Here is an 18,700-nt window from a genome sequence, read left to right as displayed (position 1 = left end):
AACTGCTGGCCATAAGCTTTGTACCAGCCAGTCCCTCCCTGTCCAACCCTAGTCTGTGGAGGCTTCTCACCTGGCCCCAGCCTGACATGGGAAGAAGAACAAGACACAAGGGAATAAGATGGATCTTCACTAGGGTAAGAGTTTAAGTGATTTCTAAATTTACTTCCAACTCTTTAATTCTATGATGATTTTCCTTTTCAGCTTGTATAATCTTCATTCATAAGCTTTTCCTCCTTGTTTATTAAGCTGTAAGCACTGCTTCTCCAGCTACCCTGAGCAAATCAAGCCAGTTTCCAGTTTAATAGCATCACTTCTTGAATTCTCGAAGTTCAGTCTTCCTTTCTCCCAAGGCTTGGTGACACAATTAGCCTTTCATTTTGTCTGAAGGGATATACTTCTGTTAGGAAGGAATCCGCAGCCCACGCATCCCCATGGATGACTTATTTGCCCTCTAACTGGTGCCTTCTCCAGCGGTCTGTGTCTTATCTGCAGTTTTCCTGCAGAGGACGCTGTTTCCCATACCTAGCACTACCTTGCCAGACCTCTGGCTGGGCTCAGGGAACATTGAGTATTGCCACCCTCTTCTGCAGGCAAAGCAGATCTGCTGCCCAGTGGGACTGCTCTCTCTGATGCCAAAAGAAGAGCTTGTTTTTCATGATGAAAACATGTGCTAGTCCAGTTGGCAGATTTAGGATCAGTAGGTAGAAATACAGAGCTCTGGACCCCATAAGGATCTTGGAACAAATTTTCAGAGAACTGGGCTGGGAAAACTATATAGTGTTATCTAGTAAATACTCATTTACTTTCTCAGCAAATACTTATTGAGTGTCTGCTTTGCCCTGAAGACTCAGAAATCAGGTATTAGAACGCAAAAAAGAACTAACAGTCTCTTCAGGGAAAGAGACATGTGAGTTATAATGTAATCTGGGATGTGAATCAAATATGGGAACATGAAAGGGAGAGCAGTCCCAATTGACAGTGACTCCTATGTATTATCCTGGGTTCTGGAGAAGAGCATGAATTCACAGGCTTAGCATGGGGGTCAATTCCCTGCTGAGTCACTTACTATCTAGGAGATTTTGGGCAAGTGCAAATTATTTTAGTTCTTTACAATATTCCTTATGGCTGTAGTACTGGGAAGATTAGCTGAGAATGAATGCAAAGGAGCTGCAGGGACTTCTCTGGCATTCCAGAGGTGGAGACTCCATGCTTCCACTGCCAGGGCTGGGGGTTCCATCCCTGGTCAGAGAACTAAGATCTCGAGGGGTGGAGGTGGGAGGGGGGAGGGCTGCAACATTTCTGGCCCAGAGTGGGTTTAAAAATAGGTTGCTTCTCTTCTCTTTGGTGGCTTCTCAGGATAGAAATTGTTGGGGCAGTTCTTCATACAACGTTTGTAGTGTCTGGATTCCAATTTCAACATCTCCAAATGCCTCTGTTGTTGTGATGAAGCTTCTGGACTCTCCAGGCAGAGGCCTTAATGACTCACGACGATATATGGCTGCTTCTTTGGACTACACATCTGAAATATTGTCATTTTCTCCTTTTCTTCCCCATTCTTTGTTTCTTTCTCTCTCTCCTATGGGTTTTCCTCATCAGACACCAAGCCCCTATTTCATAACTTACTCTATTTTCTGGGCACCATGCAGATAACCCCAGTATCTCAGCTACTGTTTCTGGTAATTTCTTCAACATCAGCCTTCCTGGATAGAGGCTGCTCCATCCATCCAAAGGCACCACGATCTCATGGATGTGGCCCTGGTATCACCAAGTTTTCTCTTCGAATGACACTTGGTAGATGCGTTACTTTGCAGGTGTCTCATTCAGAGATATGAATAAAAGAGGCTCCATTGTTTTGAGGACCAGTGAAGTCTCTACTGAAATGCAGAGGAATAGAAGTTGGGATGAGCAGGAGCATATCAACAAGGTGAAAAACCAGGTGTCCCTAGAGTGTGAGCCAAGGGGAAAAGGCTGTGTGGGGCACAAATGAAGCAAGGATGGGGCTTTCGGATGCCCCTGTCTTTAAAGCTTTGCTGGCGATGCCGGAGTTTGTCAACATCACATATTTTATCAAAAAAGCTAGATGACAATGTCTGCCACACTACTGAAAATTTAAATTCTGGAGTTCACTTTAAACTGATACATCCTTCCTCATGATCAAATTATGTTCTACTTTGTCACCTACCTGGTCTGTAGATTTTGTGTGGTTATCTCCAGCTTTCACCTAAAAGATGTGTTCTGAACAAAATCAAACCATTGAAATTACTTTTTTTATACCAATTTCTGTCATTGTCATGCTTACAAACTAGAAAGAGGGAACATACTCTTCTAATAAATAGAAAATATTTATTATACAGCATTATCAAGATTATTTGACAAAAGGCAGTAACGAGCCAAAAGGAAACACTTTCACAAGAAGCTAAACAACTTGTATAAGCACATACATTAAGGTGGAAAGTTTCTGCCCTTTTTGTACAGGATACATATGTGTACATTTCCAATTTTGAACAATTATGATTTAAGAGCTAATAATCTATTGTACTTAGGAAAACTTCTAATCATGGTAATTGTAGGCATTCAGAGTAATAATGTGACTGGTGTTGAATATTTTCACCAAACATCTGAGATTAAAACCTCAGGACAAACTGACATAGTATTTGAATAGTAGAAGTTTTTCTGATGTATTCTTACTTTAAAAGTTTCTGAATGCACAAGTTCTGATGTTAAGAACAGATGTCAATGGCATTAGGATAAAAAAACATGTTTCACTAATATTAGATTGTATACTTTCCCTTGCTAGTTTGCCAATTAGTAGACCATATATCAAGCACTAGAACCATCCATTTTCCTTGTTCTGCCTCATGACAGTGAAAATGGAACTGAAATCACATTTCAGTCATGAGTCTTTCTACCAAAGGTGTAATAAAATAATTTTTTTAAAAAGAAAAGGCAGTCTATTCTTGATATAAAACTGACTAAACTTGGCAGTAGGATATGGGAAGACATAAGAAATATGAGCCTCAAACATTGGAGTGCATGTTAAATTCTGAACAAATGATGCAGTGGGTATTTAAAGAGTCTAAGATAATTTTTGGCTGAGAAATCAGCAGCTTTAACATGAAGGAAGCACATTAAACGACTGAACATAAGGCATAAACAAAGATATTTAGGGGGATAAGATTCATTCCCAAATAATACAAGAATCGAAACAGCAAGAAAAATCTCTTTTATTGGGGGGAAAGGGAGGAATAAAAATGAAACAACTGGATTACACAGACATGGATATTACACAGCACAAATAACAAAAAGAAAAAGAAAAACTAGGACAGTGAAAATACATGAATGAAAGAACATGGAAGTAAAAATGAAAAGAAATCAAAAAGTGAGGAATAAATAATTTGAAAAATTATGACAAGACAGTGGTTAATAGATGCTTTAAAGCACATAAAGCTCAAGTAGCAGTGGAAAATTTTAAAAAATCATAAAAGAAACAAATAATGTAAATGCTGTTTCAATCTTATGTTTTAATAATGATGTGTGCAATTATATAAAATCTACCTTTTTACTGTTACCCACAGTTTTTGTGAACTTTTAGTATAACAAATCTTCAAACCACTTCATTAATAACATATTTCCACATCATAAAATATCTGAAAAATAAGTTCCCTCTTAAAAGAAGGACCATCTGAGCAGCATATGAAAAACATTGGACCAGAGCACTCCAACCTTCAAAGAGCTCCTGTAGATATTGATGACAATGGCATATAAAACATTACTGGGACATAAAAATATCTATACTATATCGGAGATACAGTCTTTTAGTTGCAGTTAGATTGACATTACATTGCACAGTTTTTATTATCACGGGTATACAAGGACACAGGATCACATTCACTTGCTAGTTACAAGGACTTCGGTGACAATTGGAAAGAATTATTTGTCATTGAAACCAATAATAGCTGCTATGAGTACACCATTAAGTTCAAAGATAGATTTGTTTCTGTAGTACATAGGAGAAACAATGGCACCAAATACATACTGCATCTTAGGAAGTTCAAACTGGTAAGTATTATTTGCTACAGTAAATGGAAGGTAACGATTTTGCCATGTGGTTTGTTTTCTTTAATATAAGGGCAAAGGAGAGCCCCCTTGGCACACAGGTAAATCCGCAAACTCTTCTGCTACTCTCCGAACAATCTCATCTGGCTTTTTTTTTTTTTTTTTTTTAACGAAATCACCAGTAAGCTAGCATCAGATATGGGAAGCTGATTTTGTTGAAAGCCCCAAGCCTCTGCACTGTCCTCTTTCTCCTTCTGCCCTTCCTTAGCACTACTGATGAAGCGCTTTTGGTTGATGATTTTGCTCCTATTCTTGTTCTCCTAAACAGAGGGAAATCACAGAGCAGCAAGGTGTCCACGCACCTTTCTCCAAGTGTTACAGCAAGGCTGGCACTGGATGGGCGTGCAGTCGGTGAAGACGAACCCCACTTTCTGCGCCAGTTCCCCCGAGGGCCCGGGATACCAGGGTTCTGTGGGCCCAGTAGGGAGAAGGGCTTGAGGAACGAGCTGCTGTCCATCACCGTTCTCTGGGTGGTTCCCCTCCTTCACCCACCTGCTCCATCTGGCTCCACCAAGCTCGTTGGAAACACCAGGATGACGAGCTAATGATTAACGGAGCGGTCCTCCCGGCTGTCCCCTTCCAAACGGGCCAAGTGGGTGGGCATGCATATCTATGCGCAACGGTCCAAAGAGATTATGTGGGTTGGTTTTATTTATTTATTTTTTGCAACAAAAGTTACATACTACATAGGATTGTGCTTTGTCGGAATTCCCTTTCTTCCCAGAGAAGGGTTTTGAATTCAAGACAATCCTTGCCTGGATCCTTTCTGGCTTGCGGAGTCCAGCACCTCCGGCGCTGGCCTTGCTAAGGCGGCAGCAGCCGTAGCATCCTTGCTCCCTGACTCCACCTCCGGCCTCGGCTTCCCGCCCAGCTTCCCCCGCAACGTCTCTCCGGGGGAGATGCTCAGGCTCCCCTGCCCGACCACCTCTGGCTTTTCCCCCCGGGACACCTCCTCCCTACAGGGTGGACGAGCTCTGCTTATAGTCCCTCAGGATGACCGAGGCGTAGGTCACGTTGGGAGGGGTGCAGAGCACCGACTCGGACACCGGGGAGCTGGGCACCGAGCTGCCCGAGGCCACCGAGTCGCGGAACGGGGACGGGGGCGTCAGGGCGGGCGAGGCCTCGGGGGTGGGCTTGCTGGGCGCCGGCAGGTCCCCCTCCTCCTCTTCCTCCTCCAGCTCGTCCTCCTCCGTGTTCCCTTCCCGCTCCGACAGGTACTCCTGCAGCAGCTTGAATCTCTCGCTGTCGTCCTCGTCGTCGTCCTCGCCGGGCGGCGAGGCGGGCTCCTCGGCGAAGGGGCTCAGCGGCAGCGGCAGCAGCGGCAGGTGCTGCGGGGGCGCCGGGGGCGGGAACAGGGACCGCGCCCCGTTCCCCGCGGCCCCGGGGACCGCCAGCACCGAGCTGAAATCCGGGATCCCGGCGCTCAAATTGTTGACCACGCCCTGCAGCTGGTCCAGGAAGGATTTCTGCGGCAGCGGCGGCTGCTGGAGGGGCGGGGGCAAGCCCTTGGGGACGGCCGGCTCGGCCAGGAAGAGGGGGGTCTCCTCGGCCGTCAGGTGGGGCGGCAGGGGCGGCGTGCTGGCCGCGGTCTGCACGCGGCGGGGCGCCGCCCTGGAAGGACTGCTGGGAGGGCTGAAGCGCACCGGCGGGGCGTCCTCCTCCTCCACGTTGTAAAGGGTCTTGGTGCTGGTATCGGAGAAGGTCAGGCTCTTGCCGGAGCCTTGGTAACTTTTAGTGAGGGGTTTGATGACGGCCGTTTGGTTGCAGGCCGTCTCGTTGGTCTTCACGTGCACCGACAGGCGATGCCACATGTGCTGGCCTTTGGGCACCTGTCTTCCACCTGGTTCGGACCACGACACAGACTTGCCATTAGAACTACGAACAGAACAGAGATGGGTTTACTTGCGGGCATCTCATGCACGCAGGGTAACATCCACATAGAACATTTGCAAGCCTAGCTCAAAGCAATTTGACTCCCTCCCACTAGTATGTCTGCCTGTCGCACACACTCCCACCCTCTCCTTTTTACCCATCAGACTCCAAAAGCTGCAGCGGTCACAGGTTGCCTCTGAAGCTGCGGCCAGGGAGTCCATCCACCCCAACACAAGGCAGGACATTCTGACCCTGAGAAAAATTGTAGCGGAGAAGACCCAGCTTGTTGTAGAAGCAGCTATTTTCATTTAAGTCTGATTTCACAGCTATTACAGACACACACACACACACACACACACACATGCTCAAAGGCGATGAAAAAAATTGTTGCTCAGTGCAAGCTTTTGAAAGATTCCAAGATTGACAAATTAAAAATAAAATCTTAGTCACACATAGACAACAGAGCATAATGACCATAGCTATGTCTCCCTTTTTTCTTAGTCCCTGAAACAAATTAAGACCCAGGTATAAAACTACTCTCATTGTCCTGTGAGGTTATAAAACACATCCTCTCAGATGCCCATTCTGGTATGCAGGTATTTCCTCTGGTACTAGAGGCAGCATGGTCATGCACATGGCACCTGTACAGAAGGAAAAAAAAGGAAATGACAGAAAAACCCAGACCCATGCTCCACTTAAGAGTTTCCCAACTTTCGAGTTTCCTTTTATTTCAAAGCATTATTCCTGATGCATATGGTGGATCACAGTTCACTCATAGCAGGTAGCTTGGGATTTTCACACTGGCAACATTTAAGTAGGTGTGTTTGAAAGAGCTGGAACTGGAAAGCCCAGAAAAATAAGAATATCCATATCCTGTTTTAGTCTACTTGCATAATTGATGCAAAAGGACAAGATTAAGATTCAAACAAAGCAGAAGTTACAGAGATCAAGACCTCTCCAGGGCCTTTTCTTCATTGATCATTGAGGAAGAAAAGGCTTAGGGCACCAGGGGTCCTATATCCTTCATGGGATCCTCATAAAGCCAACCAAATAGAATACATCTCTGAAAAAGAAAAGAAAAATGAGATGTACTTGTGCATCTATTCTGTTCTATTCTGTCTATTCTAATAACTCTGGTCTTACTTTTGGACTCTTAGTTTATTTTCTGTATAAATTTTAGCAGATGGTGGTACCTTACCATAGCGTACTATTAATAACAACAGTGTTAAGACTTAAATCAGGAAATAACTTTTTTTCAAGATTTTGCTTTTTCTTTGTATCCATGAAAGCAACAGAGGAAGTGGCACAATGATGACACATTTTTTTGACATTAAAAGAAAGAAGGAAAATGCATATATTTTCTTAGGTGGGTATGTGAAATAGGCTTTTTCATATCACAATCTTTTGTTTGGAAAATATAGGAAATGATCAATGGTTAACATAATGGTTTATTTAGTCATTTTGAAAATATAAGAATGAATACTTTAAAAATTATGTGTGAGTGCCACATATATGATGATGGTAAAGTTTTGACATTTCAAATTTTATAATCCTGAAAAGTCAAGTGAATCAAATAAGTACAGATTTGTGTAGAAAGTCTGATAGCAATTCTAGAAAATTCTGCATATAAAAGTTCTAAAATAGATATAATAGCTAAGTTTTCTTATTATTTGGGAAGAAAGTAGCTTCTCCATATAGCTGATAATCTATGCTATATTTTTAATTGTCAGATAAAAAATTCTCATCTCCAAAATATGATATCAAAATTAATATTTCATGCAAGTGTCTGCTTAATGTATTCTCTAAGGATGTCTAGCTGCTTATGAATGTGAAATTACTGACTTATTAGGTTCTATACAATCTTGTTAGAATAGCTAACTCTGTCCCGAGGTGAGCAAACTAAAGAATAAGCTGGTGGCGTTCGTGCCAAGAACAGCCAACCAACCAGCCAAAGCCAAGACCAGAATCCACAGTTCCTCCTCTGAGTTTGAAATTCTGGGCAAGCTCACCTCCCACTTTCCTCTTTCCCAATTTCCTCCATCTCCCACTCTACTTACACTGTTTCTCTCTTTATGCATTTAATATGCCTCTTCCAGAAAGTATAAAACTGCCTAGTTGCTTCTTGCTTTGCTTAAATATGCTTTAATATACTTTCCAATGGCAATGCTTTGCAGCCCTTTCAATGGCAATGGAAACACTTTTTCTTTCTCCAAATGCTTGCCTCTCCATGCTCATTAAGAAAATCACTAAACTAAAAGGCTGCTCATGTCTTCATTTATTTGTATATGTGTGTGTGTATGTGTGTGTGTTTTAAAAACCAATTCCCTCCAGAGCTAGTCTGACCTAATTCAATCAGTAGGCTTAGATAAACAAAACATTGTCCAGTTTCCATATAGCTAACAAAAAGGGCAACATTGTATTCCTGGGACTGAGTTCAGCCCTTGCTCACTGACTTGCCTTGTCTTCCTCCTTGTACAGGCGTCCTCTACGAGCCTCTGTTTAAATTCTTTGAAAGGCATTATTAATCATATTGCAGACAGAGACGATCACAGTTCAGTTCTGTTTCATCCAATACAATTTTTATTCTTGTGAGGGGAGATTTCTACCCTAGCAGTCAAAGTTAGCAGCTTTCCTTCCCCTCAGAGTCTTGCTCTAGATTTTCTGTAAAGTACTGTTTAATTAGGAAACAGTCCTAATGCCCTAGGGACTTTATCAGATTAAGAAAATTAGATTAATTTTTTTTAAGGGCAAAATAAATTGCTTCCTAAAAACCAGAGATATTGGCGGAAAAGCATCATTTCATAGAAACTACAGCATAGGGTATAAACTTTGGTCCTTCTGCATTAGTTATCTTTAACCTATGGTCAGCAGACAGCTTGAATGGTCCGTGAATCTACATGTGCATTAAAGCATTGTTTTTAGGCTAAATCAATATTATGTCCTTGTAGATTACGTGCTGCTATTTTTAAATGCAAAATGCTGTTATTGATAAATTGTACTTCTAGATACAAGTGTAACTAAGTTCTGAGAAGCTTTTTTGGGTCTGTTTTGTGTTCAAGCTAATAAAAGTATGATTACCATTACAGGTTCAGGTGAGTATTTGATAACCGTTTTGGTGTGAAAAGTGATTATCCTATTTGAAAAGGTTAGGAACTCATTGCTGTGATATTAAGAAGAGAAAAATGTATAAAATATGGGGCAATAAAAAGCAATAAATATATTATAAACATGCAATATTATTATGAAATAATGCTTTTATTTAATCCCAGATAGCTTTAATACCTTATCTTTCAAAGCCGCCGGCTTCTTTCTTCTATTATTTAATGTTACTTGGTTCCCTAATCTTAGGAAAAGCAATCCGATTTAGAAACACCACAAAATTGTCAGAAAGCACCTTGTCAGAGGATACCTTGAGTGGCTAAATATATTTCCCGATACTGAAGTAATTGGAGGAAATTGCTGTTAGGCCTGGGAGGGACTAGAGACACGGAGGATGAACACACGGGCAGTCACGCAGGGCTAAGAGGGCGGAGGGCTGCAATTCCAGCTCCAACCGGCTCAGGATCTTGCTTTGGTTTTTGTTTCATTAGATAAGTATCACAATCCCCCCCAAACAGAAAACCCACTATTTACATCACTTCAGAGAAGAGCTGGAAGTGGGTGGTGTAAACAGATTAGTATATCTTTGGCATTCAGAGTGATCCTGTCCGTTGTATTTGTTTCGGTAAGTACTAGTTACATGTGCAGAGCGCGCTGCTCTCTGCTGCGGAGAGGCCTAAAACGGGAATACCAGTGGGTGGGTGTTTGAGATCCGGAGGAAAGCATCCTGCACAAGCTGCCTGAGGGGGAAGCTTGCTCAACACCTGTCTGCCTTCTGTCCAACTCAAGACTCTGCTACTAGGCTTAATAGCCGCACAGCAGACAGAAGGATGGCTTCCAAAGAGCCTGGGCAAGGCGACGTCTTCCCTAGGGGAGGAAGTCTCAGTCCTGGGAACCTGAGCAGGATAACATTTGTTTTCTTTGAAAATGAAAATGGAAGCAGGAAATGCCACTGGGTCATAGCGTGGAGAGAATGGCTCACCAAGAAAACAAACCACAGCCACAGGCTTGCGGACAACTCCACCGTCACCCAGCAGCTGTGGCCGGGACATGTGGCCTTCCAAGGAAAGGCCGGTGTTGCCCTAAGGGAGACCTGCCTGGATGGGAGGCCAGAGCTGGCCTGTCCAAGTATCTCACCTCCATGTTCTTCAGCAAGCTGGTACCAGAGTGCAGCTTGAATAGTGATCCTTGTAGCATCTCCGGTGTTGGGAACTGTTTGAAACCATTTGAGTCAGACTCCTGTTTTCTTAGGCAACCCCAAGCTAGTCCTCAATACAAAGAACTCCCACTAACTCCAGCTTCCCTTCTTGAAAGCTTCCCCTCCTAAATCTGCATATTCAATATATATTCTCTGGAAGCTTCTCTGAGCATTCAATATTCAGAAACTTCTCTGAATATTCAAAATTTCTCATCTTTTTGAATCAGCACTGCTTATAAGGTGAAGACAGATGCTTCACCTTTGTTGGTGAAGACAGATGCTTTTTAATATTATGAGAACATGGAAGTTGCTGCTGATAGCAGCACTGTGAATTTTATCCCTTTCCTTGCTGATTCTAACTTTATCATAAGATGATCAGAAAATCATTTGACTTGCTGAAATTTACAATATTACAAAGTCTAAGTGTACAATCCTCCTTTGAGAATCTTCAGATCAATCACATTGAATATCCTAAAGTTATATGATTTGGGATAAAAGACAACATAAAGAAAATCAGTTTGCTTTGCATTGTGCCTTCTCCAATAAATTAATAAAGAAAAAGACATCTACAAATGAAATTAACTCATCAAGGTCAACAGAGTATGGAAGAGCCCATAAACTTTGTCCAGGTTTAGGGTCTACAGTCCCAAGAAAACTGACAAATACATTTCCAACTGAAGAGTAGAATTCTGATGGTTTCTAAACTTTTCCTTTATTTAAGACTTTTTTTTAATGTGTACCATTTTTAAAGTCTTTATTAAATTTGTTACAATATTGCTTATGTTTTGTTTTGTTTTGTTTGGCTGCAAGACACATGGGATCTTTGCTCCTGGACCAGGGATGGAACCCACATTGGAAGGCATTGGAACCCGGCATTGGAAGGCAAAGCCTTAACCACTGTACTGCCGCCTAAGTCCTTAGATTTTTTTTCTAAGTATATTTTAAATGGCCTTTGGCCAAACATAATCATGATTGCTGGCTGAGGAAAGAAATTCCGGTGCCAATGTTTGTTTATGACAACATATTGGTACAGCAGTGTTGTTTTAGCGGAGGTAAACCAGCTTTAGTTATATTTTTCCAGGAAGTATAGATGTGCCTAGATTATGTTCCTTTTGAAGAAAAGCTCAGATGAAGCATTATAGTTCATTCTATGCTCCATGCTTCCAGACTTATCACTTTAATAAGCAGGTCCCTTGATGCTCTTCAGCAGTACCTGGAGTCCTCACATTTGCCCTGGAAATAGAGGGCAGCTGCATTGCTCTGCAGGGCTTATTCCTCAGAGGAGGGAGAGATCCAGGCAGACCTTAAAGATCCAGTAGGCAGCTTTATTTCTATCACTAGTCCTTTTGCCTGGCTTGTTCACAAGAGCCGTGGAAATCGAAGGTCACAAGAAGAACATAATTTTTTTTTTTTTTTCAGGAACAACTAAGGCTAAAAATAGCCAGTCTTACTCTATCGTGCACAGCCTGGAAGCTAGTAGTTTATTCCTGATCCTTTATTGTCTCCAGGAAGTGTGAATAGTCTTATTTCAAAACTTCTTTATAATCAACCTGTTTGCTTTACTGACAGTTGCATTATTTTTTTGTCACCTACCACAGGTGGACCACTTTCCACCTTTGCTGTTTTTCGGCACTCACCTTAAAGTCATGATATGTTAGGTGCCTCTCCTCTCTCTCTGGCCCTGCTGTCATGACAGGACAAGCACGTCTCCTAGACCCATCAATTCCTTTTGACAGGCAGCCAGCAGCTGTCATCATCAGGATGTCCTTACTGTGTCCTTGGTCAAGACTCAACCCTTGATGCAAGAAACACTCAGTGCTTTTGAATTTGGGAGAATTAGACAGAATGCATCCTGGAAGATGAAAGAGGCTCTGATCTCGATGTGTAGAGTCCTCCCAACCGCACCTATTTCCCTCTAAGGGTCAGTGTGATTTGATTGGGACCACACTCATTCTATTGGGGTCTTTCCAGGGGACGTCAGAACACGACTTCCCAATGCACTCCACTGAGTGAAGAGAAGAGCCGCTAGGACCCCGCTCACTGGGCTCCATGGCCAGGCTTAGCAGCAAACATTTGAACAAATTGGGCTCTTCTCATCTGAAGAGCTATTCGAGCCACAGACACCTCATCAGGGAGCTCCCTTCTGCTGCAGGAATGTGTACCTTTGACTCTCCCAGGAGTTTGAAGGGCTGCAAAGGAACAGCTGAGAATGACCACAGACTTCGAGCACAATGAATTGGACATGGTTCATGTTCTTTTGTTGACTTAAAGAGACACTGTCAAGATCTAAAGGTCAAAAATTGGACCAAACATGCACCGTTTTTATCAGATGGAGAGAATCTGATAAAAGCACTCCAAATTCTGGGAAAATAACTCCTTTCCTTTTTTTTTTGTGCAAAACTCACTTTTTTGGGGGACTCACAAAACTTTTGTTTTGTGCTCCCTGGGGGATAGGAGGCACCTAGCAGAAATTCGTCTTGGTGCCCACCCCCCACTGACATTATGGATTGTCACCCCAACTGACATTATGGAATTCTTCCATTCAGATTGTGGCTTTACTTAAATGCAGACAGGATCATATCAAACATTTGTGCAGCAGCAAAAAAAAAAAAAAAGAAAAAAAGGCAAAGAAAATAAAAGAAAAGAGCTCTGTTCGCCCAGGAGAAGCTGACAAATTTGTAAAGCGAGAAAATTCACTTTCAAGCTTGTGAGTGGGAGTCACAAACAAAAGTGAACCTCTAGAACGGGAAAAAGTGTTGCATCTTGCATGAAAACATAAGCAAAAAAGCAGAGACTAACACCTTGACAGTGTCCTTTTAAGAACGATGGACAATCAAATTAAGGCAGTCGTGCAAACCATGGCACGTAATGGTTCCTCGTCCTTGATGGCATGCACCACTTCTGTTTCCATGTTAGAAAGTAGAAAAACCCAGGAGAGAGAAAGCAAGGGGCAAACCACTCTATTTTCCATGCAGCTTCTCTTACACATTCACTGCAGTGTGGGGGTTTTCAAAGCTGCACATGTGCCGACGGACACTGGCTGGTGGGCGAGAATTCTGGCTGCCTCTTCCTGAGGATTGAAAAGAAAAAGATACCCAGTGAGTGAGTGGTTACACAGGTACATAGAGATGGCGATCACACCGCTCAGGCGGTGCCTGGGCGGGGGCAGGGCCGAGCCTGCCTCCTGAGCCTTTCTCCAGGTCACTCCACCTCCACATCCTGCATTTTCCTTGTCCTGCCCAGCTGTGTCTTACTGCCAGGACCTTTTCTGAAAGTCACATCAGTGGAGCGCATTCTGTCCTTCACCTGGTGGAGCCATCTCTTTCCAAGTGGCAGATGCTTTTTTTTTTTTGCCGTATGTATGTCTCTCCCAAATTGACTCTTCTCCCTCCAACCTTGATGCCCTCCTTTATTCTTAGAGGCAGTGGATTCCATCTGAATCTTCCAACCCACCACCCATCTTAAAGAATGCTTACAGATTTACGTCTTACACTGTGACTTTTAATTATAGCGCTAATTTGACTCCATATTATGTTATCATAAAAGGAGTGCTTGTCACTTCACATAACATCATAGGCATGTCTTGGCCTCACAAGATGGAACATATCCAGAGGTGGAAAGAAGGGAAGTGGCAAAAGACTGGCTGAGCCTCCCTCCGGGGAAGAAATTAATCTCAGTCCCTGGTTGGATGTCTCTTTATATAGCACAGTGTGTGGGTCTGATAAGTGGAGAAGATCCTTGACTGGACATGTCAAGACTGATGTGCCAGCCATGCATAAGTGGCCTTTTCAGCATTTGTTGGAGTGAGGGTGCCTGAATTTCCCACAAGTCAAGGAAACATGAGCTTCCCTCTTTAGAAGTTGGTGGGACAAAGCCATCTTAGTCTCATTCCATATTAAGAGGGCAGCCAATCACAGAAAAGAATTTAGGAAGAAGATGCTAAAGAACTATCAGCAGGTGCTATGAGTGGTGTGGATAAGACTGCAGTCATGAAGTCCCCTATAAAGCTTTCTCACAAATGTTCTCTGCCAATCATCCTTGGGCCAATCTACCCCAAGATCCTGGTGACAATTATCCAGTGTTAATCAGAAGAGGACCACAATAGCTCCAGGCAAATCAAAGACCTTTGCCAACCTTCCTATCTCTTTTTCCTATCAAAGCAGGCAGAAGAGGGGAAGTTCAGAAGAGGGAAGAAAGAGGCAGGAAAAGATTTCAGTCTGACTCCTGACATTGTTCTGGGAAGGAGAGATGTGAATTTTGAGATCTGAAACAAGAGCACTGTGGAATATCTCTTTAATTCCTGTAAGTAAGGACTCTAAACTGAATGTAGACGGTCAGAAAAAAGATTTTTCATAGCACAGTTGAAGGTGAAGGAGAAAAATAAAACTGATCAATATGTACATTTCCATCAAGTTTAGACCAGTCAGTAAACCATTTGAGAGTACACGATCTATCCAGAAAGATCTGAAATTCTCATCCAGAGATAAGAACTTGAAACACTTTGGTATAATTTCATTTGCACCGCACTAGTCCATTTACTCAAGAAAATCAGACAGAGATCATGCTTGCTATTGAATAGCTCACCTGAAGTCACAACGATCATGAAAACATTAGTGGTAGGTGCCCAGAAACAAAAATATGATGTTTGAATACAAAAATGAAATTATTGGCAGAAAAGGGCATTTCATCTGTAAAATAACGTTAAAACAATTTCATTTCTCATGAAAGATGGCAGAAAATACACTCAAAGCATTTGGCTTTGCCTTGTTAAATTGCCTGATCCCCTTGAAGCCTCCAATTAATTCTTCTTTAGGTAATGTTCATATGTGGCCTGGTCCAATGGTACAGAGAAGACAGGACCCTGGCAGAGCTGGTTTTCTGGCCTATGATCAAGACAGACACAGGTGGGTCTCTCATCAGAAGGGCTCTGAACTCAGGGTTTACTGTTCTCAGTTCATCTTTTTGAAATTCCCAAATAATTTCATCACTTAATTTGTGTTTTATAAGTGATGCTGCATGTGGAAACGGAGCATGTACTAAGTGGTTTAGAGCTTCATCTCACGCATAGTCCTGGCTCCCCAGACAGGTTTTCAGCTTCTTGCTTCTCTCCCTACCCCACACCCTTCTACTCCACCTTGACGACCAGAACCCATCCAGCCTCCCACTACCCACCCCTGCCCAATGATCACTGCCACCCTCCTCCCCTGCCAGGCAACCGTTGGCATGGATGTGAGAAGATCAGATCAGGATCTGGCAACGAGGTCTTGTTACCCCACTGCATTGCCAGGGAGCAAGTGGCAGCGGCCATCTCTTCCTTGTCCTGGCATGTCCTCTGTGCATCTGGCAAGTAACAGGGCAGGGATGAGCCTCGTACCCCTCCTCCATACAGGTACCATGCGGGTCTCTGAGGTGTTGTTGCAATATCCTTGGGGGTCCCCAGTCTGCCTTGAGTTGGGGCAGGAGGCACTGGGAAAGGGGAGTTGCCCAGATTTAGTTTCTGCATGGCATCTACCCCATAACTGGCTGGAGGGGAACCCGGCTGGGAAGAAAAGGCTTTGTATTTCAGTACCGTTAACATTTTTCCTTCTACGTTTTCAACCAGGGGCTCCAGGTCTTCATTTTGCACTAGGCTATGCAAATGATGTAGCTGGTCCTGTCTGCTGAGATGCATGGATGATGTTAAAAAGCATGGGGAAACATCCTGGCAGCTTAGAGGCTTGACCAGCTGACATTAGCATAGATGCACACGGTGTGGCATGCCTGAACAGATCAGCCGTGGTGTCTCCTGGAAACTGGGGCAGGAAGCTCCCCCCTGTGGCTGACTTGAAACTACCCTTGCAGCTATAGATAGCTCTGTGGTTCCTTTGGGGGCTTCAACCGTATTGACAGCTAAACTTCACGCAGTAATTCCAAACAATACCAAAGCCATCTTTACTATTGATTGACATACCTGAAAAAGATGATAGCGTCTCTTTCATGGTGCCATTTCTTTAGTTTCTGAGTTTGACTTTGTGTTGAAGTGAAATGTAAATGACCCATGTATACAGATGCTACTTTTATGTAAGAAGTGAATTATTAAAGGTTACAAGTCAAGAACTGAAAAATATGACTCCAATGTGGCCATTTTATCAATTGCATAAAATCTGAGTGAAGGAGCTGGACTTCAGGGTATTTTTAGCAACTGTAGAACCACATATTCAACCAACCCCAGAGTCCGCAAGCCAGAGTAAAAGCTTGGAGGGAAAATGCAGCATATGGGGGCTTGTCAAATATAAGTCCCAAATCTGTGCTGAATCTTTTGGCAGAAATTATGGATTTAATGAAACCCCAGAAGTTTAGTTAGAAAGATTCATCTTCAGTTTCTTCTGGAAGTGAGTTTTTTTTTTTCTTTTCTTTCCCTTCCATGTTTCTTTTCTTCCTTCCCTTCCTTTCCTCCCTTCTTCTCTTTCTTTCTTCAGAGTCCCTTCTGGTTGTGTGCATAGCTTCTCCCATCTGTTACCATTGTCCACATACTCTTTCTGGTAAAGATTCTTGAGAGCCCCTTGGACTTAAAGGAGATCAAATCAGCCAGTCCTAAAGGAAATCAACCCTGAGTACTCACTGAAAGGACTGATACTGAAGCTCCAATACTTTGGCCACCTGATATGAAGAGCTGACTCATTGGAAGAGACCCTGATGCTGGGAAAGATTGAAGGCAGGTGGAGAAGGGGATGACAGAGGGTGAGACGGTTGGATGGCATCATCAACTCGATGAACATGAGTTTGAGCAAACTCAGGGAGATAGTGAAGGACAGGGAAGCCTGGTGAGCTACAGTCTGTAGGGCTGCAAAGAGTCGGACACAACTTAGCGACTGAACAGCAGCAACAACATCACTCTTTGAGTAAACTTAGTCCCATATGCTTTGCTTTCATGTGTGATTTTCTTTACAGCAAGTCACCCATACATTGGTTTCTATGCTAAGAACTATTTTTTACGTCAGCTTGAGAAGTTGGTACAGACAAGTCTTACTCATTATAATATAGCAATAAGATTGCAGGCCAAGGATTCAGGAGACCAGGTCCTCTCCAACTGTGTATTTGCCTCTTTCAGACAAGAGGAATGGATGAAAAAGGATTGTTGAAATGGTACATGTGAAATTGCTTCCAATAGCAAAATGCCATCCCTGCTTAAGATATTACTAGAAGTGTCCATGTGATTCTCCAGGCAAAAATGCTGGAGGGGGTTGCCATCCCCTCTTCCAGGGGATCTTCTCGACCCAGGGATCAAACCTACATCACTTACGTCTCCTATGTGAATAGGTGGGTTCTTTACTACTAGTGCTACCTGGGAAGCCCAGAATACTGGAGGAACAAAATACAGACAAAAGACGGATATTTTAAGTCTCAGTGTGTATTTAAGTTAGACTAACTTGGAGTATCTCAAACTTCACTTTGTTTTACTCATAAATTTTAACCACTTGCCTTATTCAAGAATTTTAATAACTTCTAGTAGAAAATAGTTTTCTGTCTAGAATTTTTTTTCCCCAAAAAAACATTAGCAACATTGAGTGGATGTATCAGGAGTGGGTAAAAGCTAGCTACAGAGCCAAGCTAGCTGTCTGTGTCTGAATCTGCATGTCTATGACAGGTTTGGAGGTGAGTCTTTTAGCAGAGATAAAATGGTCTATACGATTCCAGATGGTCACCATGGAAATAATGTGGCAGCTTTCCAAAGTAATCATAAAGATTGACAGCAACCACTCAAGATCATTTTTGTAGAAGATATCTATCTTTTTTGTTATAAATAAATGGGATAATTTGTACCTCTGGCTGCTTTCTGAAGTCAAATGCATTTTTCTGTTATCTGAATTTAAATAGGTATGTCTCAGCATTCATGCATCAGAGTGGAAAATAGAGCTGACTGTATATATAGACCTATTGTAAGTGGTTATTGTTTCACTCTTCCTTATAATACCTGCACGTCTAACATAGTATAGTAAGGTTTTTTTTCTATAAACACAATGATGTAGTATAAAATATTGTTCTATTTTAAAATATTTAATTGTAAACATTTCTAAGTTAATAAGAAACTATAGAAAATGAACTAAAAAATTCAACTCAATTACCATCCTAGGTTTGTCAAATATTAACATTCTGCCTTATTAGGGTTCCTTTTCTTTTGAAAATATTAGGGATAAATTTGAAGCACTCTGTGTATTATTATTAATACTAATCCTCTTCTTTTCAAGAGAAAATTTGGTGTATATCATACCTGGCATATACTAATACTTTTTCAACATGTATAGTCATGGATTAATAAATATTATTATCATTGTGATATGATTTAGCATGTTATTAGATTTCACATTCATAGCATCACACAATATTTCCATTCAGCAATTTGTACTTTTGCATAGTATTATGTTAATATACCTA

General features: G+C 42.3%; 1 protein-coding gene across 2 annotated transcripts in view; it reads right to left on the bottom strand.

Annotated features, from left to right (window-relative positions):
- Positions 1-2,328: 2,328 nt before the first annotated feature.
- Positions 2,329-18,700, bottom strand: part of GRM1 (glutamate metabotropic receptor 1) — a 407,028-nt gene continuing 390,656 nt past the window's right edge. The window contains exons 9-10 of one of the 2 annotated variants that reach the window (XM_043888558.1): positions 13,271-13,355; positions 5,896-5,991 (exon numbers count right to left, since the gene is read on the bottom strand). In XM_043888558.1, the coding sequence (XP_043744493.1) occupies positions 13,295-13,355 (61 nt within the window). In that variant the 3' untranslated portion in view covers positions 5,896-5,991; positions 13,271-13,294. Of the gene's footprint in view, positions 5,992-13,270; positions 13,356-18,700 lie in introns of both variants that reach the window. The other variant, XM_043888557.1, reaches the window with a different exon arrangement.

Source organism: Cervus elaphus, chromosome 26 (genome assembly GCF_910594005.1).
Source record: "Cervus elaphus chromosome 26, mCerEla1.1, whole genome shotgun sequence".
NCBI classification, from domain to species: Eukaryota; Metazoa; Chordata; class Mammalia; order Artiodactyla; family Cervidae; genus Cervus; species Cervus elaphus.
Note: the sequence above shows the minus strand (reverse complement) of the source record. Positions and strands in the feature narration are given on the sequence as shown.